General features: G+C 37.1%; 1 protein-coding gene across 4 annotated transcripts in view; it reads right to left on the bottom strand.

The window, feature by feature from the left end:
• LOC106604187 (glycine receptor subunit alphaZ1) overlaps nt 1–12,833 on the bottom strand; it is a 111,792-nt gene that overhangs the window by 84,341 nt on the left and 14,618 nt on the right. For 3 of the 4 annotated variants that reach the window (XM_045717859.2, XM_045717862.2, XM_045717864.2), the window contains exons 2-3: nt 3,544–3,567; nt 2,706–2,830 (exon numbers count right to left, since the gene is read on the bottom strand). In XM_045717859.2, the coding sequence (XP_045573815.1) occupies nt 2,706–2,830; nt 3,544–3,567 (149 nt within the window). The remainder of the gene's footprint in view (nt 1–2,705; nt 2,831–3,543; nt 3,568–12,833) is intronic. The other variant, XM_045717860.2, reaches the window with a different exon arrangement.

Genomic DNA, 12,833 nt, shown 5'->3' with positions numbered 1-12,833 from the left:
CATTCTAATGTTCTAAAGAATGGCTTCTAACTTTCTAACATTCTAATGTTCTAAAGAATGGCTTCTAACGTTCTAACATTCTAATGTTCTAAACAATGCCTTCTAACTTTCTAACATTCTAATGTTCTAAACAATGCCTTCTAACGTTCTAACATTCTAATGTTCTAAACAATGCCTTCTAACTTTCTAACATTCTAATGTTCTAAACAATGCCTTCTAACGTTCTAACATTCTAATGTTCTAAACAATGCCTTCTAACGTCCTAATGTTATAAAGAATGCCTTCTAACATTCTAATGTTCTAAAGAATGCCTTTTGACGTTCTAACATTCTAATGTTCTAAAGAATGTCTTCTAACGTTCAACATTCTAATGTTCTAAAGAATACCTTCTAACGTTCTAATGTTCTAATGTTCTAAAGAATGCCTTCTAACGTTCTAACATTCGAATGTTCTAAAGAATGCCTTCTAACGTTCTAATGTTCTAATGTTCTAAAGAATGCCTTCTAACGTTCTAACATTCTAATGTTCTAAAAAAGGCCTTCTAACATTGTAATGTTCTAATGTTCTAATTAAATACCTTCTAACGTTCTAACATTCTAATGTTCTAAAGAATGCCTCTGCAGTTCTACAATTCTATAAACAATATTTTTGCCATTCTAATTCTAGAAAGAACATAGCAGTTCAAACTTTCCATTGTGTTTACTGAATATCTTATAAACAACCCCCCATCATTCTCGGAGCTCTGACTGAAGATGTTTCTTAGTCTTTGAACAGACATTCATTATTAAGAAATGACCTGCCAGCCTGTTTATTTCATGAATGGGATTCATGTGTTTGGCTGGCAGGATGGGAGAAGGACTGCTTGAATGAGTGAGTCTACCACTCACACTACAATACAGCGTTGACCTGACAGCCCTGACTAACCTCTGAATCTATCTCACATTGTTCCATCCCATGACAATAGGCCTTTCGCCACACACTAGTCATATGATTAACATTATATATTACATAAAGTCATGTATTTTTCCTTAATATGCAAAGACATTTTACATTAGAATACTGTTAGCTTTCATTGGAGTTTTTAGCGAATATCTGACCATATTTACACTCACCAGCATGAAAACTGCTATTGTGCTTCTTGTATTAAAGCACTTGATAAGCCCACTGAGGCTGAGCTGATCCTGTAGTGAGCACTTTCTCTGGGCTGTGTACTATAACTGTGATGTAGTAGGTTTAGCTGAAAGCAGAACTCTACAGGTCAGACAAGCCAGTGCATCCTATAATCCGTCACAACGTCATCAATGTTAGCATTATGAATGGAGACGTCGGCTCATAAAATAACATTCAATACATTCATACAAAGCCTCTGTACATAAAACAGTTTATACAGCAAAGCAAAACGTTTTTGTTTTTTTGTTGCAGTGAACATCGTGAGCATAGTGAAGAGACGTTATGTAGTCTAACTATATGAGTAGATGTGGTTTTGCAACTCTAGCAGGCTGAATAATTCATGCTTAGTCACAGCAAACACTCCTGGATTCAGTACTGCATATACTGAGATATCATACTCATGGAAATCACATGTAATATACCTGTAAAAGGCACAGCAATTCATGAGCCAAAACATCATGTTACATGTTTAACATGGACACAGAGTAGTAGTCCCATTGTAGTTAGTTAACATGAAATATTTGCAGAGTATCAAAGCATGTATCTTCGATAGATAATCAGAATCAAATTCTTTCAATTGTCTTCAGAACCCATGCTCATCTCAGTGTATGGTATGGAAACGGGTTGTTTGTGGGAGGTGTTTCTCATGCAGAACATTGGATTCATATTTTTGTCTTATTATTATGTTATTCATTCCGTTATTGTGATGGGAATATTTACAAAAAATATGTATATATATATATATGTTTTGTATACCATAAAGTATGTAAATTATACCACCTCAGATAAGGATGTACTGAAAATAATTGTAGTAATAATACTAGAGCAAAAAATATTGTAAAATAGAGGAACTCTATTTTGGGAATTTTGGGATTGATACATTGATACATTTGGAGGGTTGCCACAAAGGTGCTATACCACTGAACATCATAGCTCGGACTGAGTCATCATAACGTAGCTGTATTGCTGACCGTAGTTCAATAAGGAAACCTCTGACATGTGTCTTTATGGGTGTGTCCATATAGGAAAATGCCACTTTTAACGTTACAGAAACATGTTTAGCAACACACTACCTACAGTATACCACCAAACAGACATTCAGGACATTGAGACGGTTGTGACGTTTTTACAGGAATGTAGCCAGCCTTCCACAATAAAATAATAACATGACTCCATTTCATTGTAGCCACATCCTGTAAATATTTGGGAACATCGTAACAGCCTAATTCAATATTTTAAGGTTTAAAAGTGTTAAGTGTTTAAGGTGTAAAAAGTGTTAAAAAGTGTTATGTTTAATGTGTGAAAATGACCTCACTCGGATAATGTATTCAAAGAACCAACTCATTTAAATCAGAATTATTTACTAAAGCCCAAATCAATAGTAAAATAAAGATATCTCATATATTGATATTATATAGATTCCATAGTTTAACTACACTGTCCTCTCTTTACGATCCTGACTGGAATATGTTTTTTCTGGTTGTGCTTGGCTACATTCCTGTTTTATCCCACTGTGTCTTGGTGACTACTCCTACCTTTAAAATTAGGTCTGATTCTTGCATCATAACCCGAAACTTTGCCCATGAGTTTGTCCAAGAACTCAGAGGGAGGCATTGGGGAGGCAGCTTTTCGAGCCGCGGCTTCTTTAGAGGCTGCCAAGCTAGAGACAGAAGAGAGAAAAGAAAAGGAGGGAGAGAGAGAGATAGAAAGAGAGAGAGAGAAAGAGAGAGAGAGAGATAGGTGTACAACTGAGATTTGAATGGTGAGTTGTTGTCATACATAGCAGCATTCTGAGAGTAATCCAATCCAACAAGGATTTTCTGTTGAGGGACGCTACCATTACTGATTCCCTTCACTTGTCCATTTGCTATATACTGTGAATCAATATGAAGTCAACTACTTTACTTGCCTTCCAAATAAATATATAGCAGTTTTGATTAGCTCCATGTAATGTAGGAACTTTGAGGGGACATTTTAGGAAGTATCCACTTCATGAGTTATATGCTCCGGGGATAATCAATAATATTGATTATCCATTAAGTTGTTGTTATTCGACTTCTTTACATCGTAGCCTACAACACAGAACAGTATGTTTATTGGCTATGTTCTACATATCTCATCTACATTCATTCTTCTTTACATCGTAGCCTACAACACAGAACAGTATGTTTATTGGCTATGTTCTACATATCTCATCTACATTCATTTTTGTATTTCCTTTTTTAAATCCATCAACAAAATAGTATTAACATTCCATACACAGAATAAAAGCAAGGTTTACATAACTACAAATATCTGTAACCTCACAATCCATTTCCTGTGATGACAGGATAATAACATAATCAACGTTTTTTGAAAATACCAAAAACATACCAACTTATAGCTCCAAAAAGAAAGCTGAAAATAGAAAATAGGTTAATTACTTCCCAATTATTTGGTGCAGGGATGATTTGCATATCCAGAATGAACCTCTTATGGATAATTAGGATGACAGATGATGACCAGGGAGGCTTTCCCTTTAATGTTTCATGCATGCAGTGTTCTGAAACTGAGATGAAATAGATGAGATGAAATAGATGAGATGAGGAGAAAGAAAATAACAAACGTGTTACAGTAACCACCGCCGCAAAATAGAACTGACATCACATGTGATAATAACACCAACGACAAGCCTTTATTTTATATACAACTGTGATCATTAACCCAACAACAAAGAGCAAATTTTGTCATGTCAGCTCAAAAGTTATTCCAACACATATTCACCAACTGCCCCCATCAGTAGACTAATAAACATATTAACCAACTGCCCCCATCAGTAGACTAATAAACATATTAACCAACTGACCCCATCAGTAGACTAACATATTAACCAACTGTCCCCATCAGTAGACTAATAAACATATTAACCAACTGACCCCATCAGTAGACTAATAAACATATTAACCAACTGACCCCATCAGTAGACTAACATATTAACCAACTGACCACATCAGTAGACTAACAAACATATTAACCAACTGTCCCCATCAGTAGACTAATAAACATATTAACCAACTGACCCCATCAGTAGACTAATAAACATATTAACCAACTGCCCCCATCAGTAGACTAATAAACATATTAACCAACTGACCCCATCAGTAGACTAACATATTAACCAACTGTCCCCATCAGCAGACTAATAAACATATTAACCAACTGCCCCCATCAGTAGACTAATAAACATATTAACCAACTGACCCCATCAGTAGACTAACATATTAACCAACTGACCGCATCAGTAGACTAACAAACATATTAACCAACTGTCCCCATCAGTAGACTAAGAAACATATTAACCAACTGTCCCCATCAGTAGACTAACATATTAACCAACTGACCCCATCAGTAGACTAACATATTAACCAACTGCCCCCATCAGTAGACTATAATATTAACCAACTGACCCCATCAGTAAACTAATAAACATATTAACCAACTGTCCCCATCAGTAGACTAATAAACATATTAACCAACTGTCCCCATCAGTAGACTAACATATTAACCAACTGACCCCATCAGTAGACTAATAAACATATTAACCAACTGTCCCCATCAGTAGACTAACATATTAACCAACTGTCCCCATCAGTAGACTAATAAACATATTAACCAACTGTCCCCATCAGTAGACTAATAAACATATTAACCAACTGACCCCATCAGTAGACTAATAAACATATTAACCAACTGTCCCCATCAGTAGACTAATAAACATATTAACCAACTGTCCCCATCAGTAGACTAACATATTAACCAACTGACCCCATCAGTAGACTAAAATATTAACCAACTGTCCCCATCAGTAGACTAACATATTAACCAACTGTCCCCATCAGTAGACTAATAAACATATTAACCAACTGCCCCCATCAGTAGACTAACATATTAACCAACTGCCCCATCAGTAGACTAACATATTAACCAACTGCCCCATCAGTAGACTAACATATTAACCAACTGACCCCATCAGTAGACTAACATATTAACCAACTGACCCCATCAGTAGACTAATAAACATATTAACCAACTGACCCCATCAGTAGACTAACATATTAACCAACTGCCCCCATCAGTAGACTAACATATTAACCAACTGACCCCATCAGTAGACTAATAAACATATTAACCAACTGTCCCCATCAGTCGACTAATAAACATATTAACCAACTGCCCCCATCAGTAGACTAACATATTAACCAACTGCCCCCATCAGTAGACTAATAAACATATTAACCAACTGACCCCATCAGTAGACTAATAAACATATTAACCAACTGACCCCATCAGTAGACTAACATATTAACCAACTGACCCCATCAGTAGACTAACATATTAACCAACTGCCCCCATCAGTAGACTAATAAACATATTAACCAACTGACCCCATCAGTAGACTAACATATTAACCAACTGCCCCCATCAGTAGACTAATAAACATATTAACCAACTGACCCCATCAGTAGACTAATAAACATATTAACCAACTGACCCCATCAGTAGACTAATAAACATATTAACCAACTGTCCCCATCAGTAGACTAATAAACATATTAACCAACTGTCCCCATCAGTAGACTAATAAACATATTAACCAACTGACCCCATCAGTAGACTAATAAACATATTAACCAACTGACCCCATCAGTAGACTAATAAACATATTAACCAACTGTCCCCATCAGTAGACTAATAAACATATTAACCAACTGTCCCCATCAGTAGACTAATAAACATATTAACCAACTGACCCCATCAGTAGACTAACATATTAACCAACTGACCCCATCAGTAGACTAACATATTAACCAACTGACCCCATCAGTAGACTAACATATTAACCAACTGCCCCCATCAGTAGACTAACAAACATATTAACCAACTGCCCCCAACAGTAGACTAATAAACATATTAACCAACTGTCCCCATCAGTAGACTAACATATTAACCAACTGACCCAATCAGTAGACTAACATATTAACCAACTGTCCCCATCAGTAGACTAATAAACATATTAACCAACTGTCCCCATCAGTAGACTAACATATTAACCAACTGTCCCCATCAGTAGACTAACATATTAACCAACTGACCCCATCAGTAGACTAACATATTAACCAACTGCCCCCATCAGTAGACTAACATATTAACCAACTGACCCCATCAGTAGACTAACATATTAACCAACTGTCCCCATCAGTAGACTAACATATTAACCAACTGTCCCCATCAGTAGACTAACATATTAACCAACTGTCCCCATCAGTAGACTAACATATTAACCAACTGACCCCATCAGTAGACTAACATATTAACCAACTGCCCCCATCAGTAGACTAATAAACATATTAACCAACTGACCCCATCAGTAGACTAACATATTAACCAACTGCCCCCATCAGTAGACTAATAAACATACTAACCAACTGCCCCCATCAGTAGACTAATAAACATATTAACCAACTGACCCCATCAGTAGACTAACATATTAACCAACTGCCCCCATCAGTAGACTAACATATTAACCAACTGTCCCCATCAGTAGACTAACATATTAACCAACTGCCCCCATCAGTAGACTAACATATTAACCAACTGACCCCATCAGTAGACTAATAAACATATTAACCAACAGCCCCCATCAGTAGACTAACATATTAACCAACTGTCCCCATCAGTAGACTAACATATTAACCAACTGCCCCCATCAGTAGACTAACATATTAACCAACTGCCCCCATCAGTAGACTAACATATTAACCAACTGACCCCATCAGTAGACTAACATATTAACCAACTGCCCCCATCAGTAGACTAATAAACATATTAACCAACTGACCCCATCAGTAGACTAACATATTAACCAACTGCCCCCATCAGTAGACTAATAAACATATTAACCAACTGACCCTATCAGTAGACTAATAAACATATTAACCAACTGACCCCATCAGTAGACTAATAAACATATTAACCAACTGTCCCCATCAGTAGACTAATAAACATATTAACCAACTGTCCCCATCAGTAGACTAATAAACATATTAACCAACTGACCCCATCAGTAGACTAATAAACATATTAACCAACTGACCCCATCAGTAGACTAATAAACATATTAACCAACTGCCCCCATCAGTAGACTAACATATTAACCAACTGTCCCCATCAGTAGACTAACATATTAACCAACTGACCCCATCAGTAGACTAACATATTAACCAACTGTCCCCATCAGTAGACTAACATATTAACCAACTGACCCCATCAGTAGACTAACATATTAACCAACTGCCCCCATCAGTAGACTAATAAACATATTAACCAACTGCCGCCATCAGTAGACTAATAAACATATTAACCAACTGACCCCATCAGTAGACTAACATATTAACCAACTGCCCCCATCAGTAGACTAACATATTAACCAACCTTCCCCATCAGTAGACTAAGATATTAACCAACTGACCCCATTAGTAGACTAACATATTAACCAACTGACCCCATCAGTAGACTAATAAACATATTAAACAACTGCCCCCATCAGTGGACTAACATATTAACCAACTGTCCCCATCAGTAGACTAACATATTAACCAACTGTCCCCATCAGTAGACTAACATATTAACCAACTGACCCTATCAGTAGACTAACATATTAACCAACTGCCCCCATCAGTAGACTAATAAACATATTAACCAACTGATCCCATCAGTAGACTAACATATTAACCAACTGTCCCCATCAGTAGACTAACATATTAACCAACTGCCACATCAGTAGACTAATAAACATATTAACCAACTGCCCCCATCAGTAAAGTAATAAACATATTAACCAACTGACCCCATCAGTAGACTAATAAACATATTAACCAACTGCCCCTATCAGTAGACTAATAAACATATTAACCAACTGACCCCATCAGTAGACTAACATATTAACCAACTGGCCCCATCAGTAGACTAACATATTAACCAACTGTCCCCATCAGTAGACTAATAAACATATTAACCAACTGACCCCATCAGTAGACTAATAAACATATTAACCAACTGCCCCCATCAGTAGACTAACATATTAACCAACTGTCCCCATCAGTAGACTAACATATTAACCAACTGCCCCCATCAGTAGACTAACATATTAACCAACTGTCCCCATCAGTAGACTAACATATTAACCAACTGCCCCCATCAGTAGACTAACATATTAACCAACTGCCCCCATCAGTAGACTAACAAACATATTAACCAACTGCCCCCATCAGTAGACTAATAAACATATTAACCAACTGTCCCCATCAGTAGACTAACATATTAACCAACTGACCCAATCAGTAGACTAACATATTAACCAACTGTCCCCATCAGTAGACTAATAAACATATTAACCAACTGTCCCCATCAGTAGACTAACATATTAACCAACTGTCCCCATCAGTAGACTAACATATTAACCAACTGACCCCATCAGTAGACTAACATATTAACCAACTGCCCCCATCAGTAGACTAACATATTAACCAACTGACCCCATCAGTAGACTAACATATTAACCAACTGTCCCCATCAGTAGACTAACATATTAACCAACTGTCCCCATCAGTAGACTAACATATTAACCAACTTTCCCCATCAGTAGACTAACATATTAACCAACTGACCCCATCAGTAGACTAACATATTAACCAACTGCCCCCATCAGTAGACTAATAAACATATTAACCAACTGACCCCATCAGTAGACTAACATATTAACCAACTGCCCCCATCAGTAGACTAATAAACATACTAACCAACTGCCCCCATCAGTAGACTAATAAACATATTAACCAACTGACCCCATCAGTAGACTAACATATTAACCAACTGCCCCCATCAGTAGACTAACATATTAACCAACTGTCCCCATCAGTAGACTAACATATTAACCAACTGACCCCATCAGTAGACTAATAAACATATTAACCAACAGCCCCGTTCAGTAGACTAACATATTAACCAACTGTCCCCATCAGTAGACTAACATATTAACCAACTGCCCCCATCAGTAGACTAACATATTAACCAACTGACCCCATCAGTAGACTAACATATTAACCAACTGTCCCCATCAGTAGACTAACATATTAACCAACTGACCCCATCAGTAGACTAATAAACATATTAACCAACTGTCCCCATCAGTAGACTAATAAACATATTAACCAACTGACCCCATCAGTAGACTAATAAACATATTAACCAACTGACCCCATCAGTAGACTAATAAACATATTAACCAACTGCCCCCATCAGTAGACTAACATATTAACCAACTGTCCCCATCAGTAGACTAACATATTAACCAACTGCCCCCATCAGTAGACTAACATATTAACCAACTGTCCCCATCAGTAGACTAACATATTAACCAACTGACCCCATCAGTAGACTAACATATTAACCAACTGCCCCCATCAGTAGACTAATAAACATATTAACCAACTGACCCCATCAGTAGACTAACATATTAACCAACTGCCCCCATCAGTAGAAAATAAACATATTAACCAACTGCCCCCATCAGTAGACTAATAAACATATTAACCAACTGACCCCATCAGTAGACTAACATATTAACCAACTGCCCCCATCAGTAGACTAACATATTAACCAACTGTCCCCATCAGTAGACTAAGATATTAACCAACTGACCCCATTAGTAGACTAACATATTAACCAACTGACCCAATCAGTAGACTAATAAACATATTAAACAACTGCCCCCATCAGTAGACTAACATATTAACCAACTGTCCCCATCAGTAGACTAACATATTAACCAACTGTCCCCATCAGTAGACTAACATATTAACCAACTGACCCTATCAGTAGACTAACATATTAACCAACTGCCCCCATCAGTAGACTAATAAATATATTAACCAACTGATCCCATCAGTAGACTAACATATTAACCAACTGTCCCCATCAGTAGACTAACATATTAACCAACTGCCACATCAGTAGACTAATAAACATATTAACCAACTGCCCCCATCAGTAGAGTAATAAACATATTAACCAACTTCCCCATCAGTAGACTAATAAACATATTAACCAACTGCCCCCATCAGTAGACTAATAAACATATTAACCAACTGACCCCATCAGTAGACTAACATATTAACCAACTGGCCCCATCAGTAGACTAACATATTAACCAACTGTCCCCATCAGTAGACTAATAAACATATTAACCAACTGACCCCATCAGTAGACTAATAAACATATTAACCAACTGCCCCCATCAGTAGACTAACATATTAACCAACTGTCCCCATCAGTAGACTAACATATTAACCAACTGCCCCCATCAGTAGACTAACATATTAACCAACTGTCCCCATCAGTAGACTAACATATTAACCAACTGTCCCCATCAGTAGACTAATAAACATATTAACCAACTGACCCCATCAGTAGACTAACATATTAACCAACTGACCCCATCAGTAGACTAACATATTAACCAACTGTCCCCATCAGTAGACTAATAAACATATTAACCAACTGACCCCATCAGTAGACTAATAAACATATTAACCAACTTCCCCATCAGTAGACTAATAAACATATTAACCAACTGACCCCATCAGTAGACTAATAAACATATTAACCAACTGTCCCCATCAGTAGACTAACATATTAACCAACTGTCCCCATTAGTAGACTAATAAACATATTAACCAACTATCCCCATCAGTAGACTAACATATTAACCATTTGCCCCCATCAGTAGACTAATAAACATATTAACCAACTGTCCCCATCAGTAGACTAATAATCATATTAACCAACTGTCCCCATCAGTAGACTAATAAACATATTAACCAACTGCCCCCATCAGTAGACTAACATATTAACCAACTGCCCCCATCAGTAGACTAACATATTAACCAACTGCCCCCATCAGTAGACTAACATATTAACCAACTGCCCCCATCAGTAGACTAATAAACATATTAACCAACTGCCCCCATCAGTAGACTAACATATTAACCAACTGTCCCCATCAGTAGACTAACATATTAACCAACTGCCCCCATCAGTAGACTAAAATATTAACCAACTGCCCCCATCAGTAGACTAATAAACATATTAACCAACTGCCCCCATCAGTAGACTAACATATTAACCAACTGTCCCCATCAGTAGACTAACATATTAACCAACTGGACCCATCAGTAGACTAACATATTAACCAACTGCCCCCATCAGTAGACTAATAAACATATTAACCAACTGTCCCCATCAGTAGACTAATAAACATATTAACCAACTGTCCCCATCAGTAGACTAATAAACATATTAACCAACTGACCCCATCAGTAGACTAACATATTAACCAACTGTCCCAATCAGTAGACTAACATATTAACCAACTGTCCCAATCAGTAGACTAACATATTAACCAACTGTCCCCATCAGTAGACTAATAAACATATTAACCAACTGACCCCATTAGTAGACTAACATATTAACCAACTGTCCCCATCAGTAGACTAACATATTAACCAACTGTCCCCATCAGTAGACTAACATATTAACCAACTGACCCCATCAGTAGACTAACATATTAAACAACTGTCCCCATCAGTAGACTAACATATTAACCAACTGTCCCCATCAGTAGACTAATAAACATATTAACCAACTGACCCCATCAGTAGACTAACATATTAACCAACTGTCCCCATCAGTAGAGTAATAAACATATTAACCAACTGACCCCATCAGTAGACTAATAAACATATTAACCAACTGTCCCTATCAGTAGACTAACATATTAACCAACTGTCCCCATCAGTAGACTAATAAACATATTAACCAACTGACCCCATCAGTAGACTAACATATTAACCAACTGACCCCATCAGTAGACTAACATATTAACCAACTGTCCCCATCAGTAGACTAATAAACATATTAACCAACTGACCCCATCAGTAGACTAATAAACATATTAACCAACTTCCCCATCAGTAGACTAATAAACATATTAACCAACTGACCCCATCAGTAGACTAATAAACATATTAACCAACTGTCCCCATCAGTAGACTAACATATTAACCAACTGTCCCCATTAGTAGACTAATAAACATATTAACCAACTATCCCCATCAGTAGACTAACATATTAACCATTTGCCCCCATCAGTAGACTAATAAACATATTAACCAACTGTCCCCATCAGTAGACTAATAATCATATTAACCAACTGTCCCCATCAGTAGACTAATAAACATATTAACCAACTGACCCCATCAGTAGACTAATAAACATATTAACCAACTGCCCCCATCAGTAGACTAACATATTAACCAACTGCCCCCATCAGTAGACTAACATATTAACCAACTGCCCCCATCAGTAGACTAACATATTAACCAACTGCCCCCATCAGTAGACTAATAAACATATTAACCAACTGCCCCCATCAGTAGACTAACATATTAACCAACTGTCCCCATCAGTAGACTAACATATTAACCAACTGCCCCCATCAGTAGACTAAAATATTAACCAACTGCCCCCATCAGTAGACTAATAAACATATTAACCAACTGCCCCCA

This window comes from Salmo salar, chromosome 05 (genome assembly GCF_965601325.2).
Source record: "Salmo salar chromosome 05, fSalSal1, whole genome shotgun sequence".
Taxonomy (NCBI): domain Eukaryota; kingdom Metazoa; phylum Chordata; class Actinopteri; order Salmoniformes; family Salmonidae; genus Salmo; species Salmo salar.
Note: the sequence above shows the minus strand (reverse complement) of the source record. Positions and strands in the feature narration are given on the sequence as shown.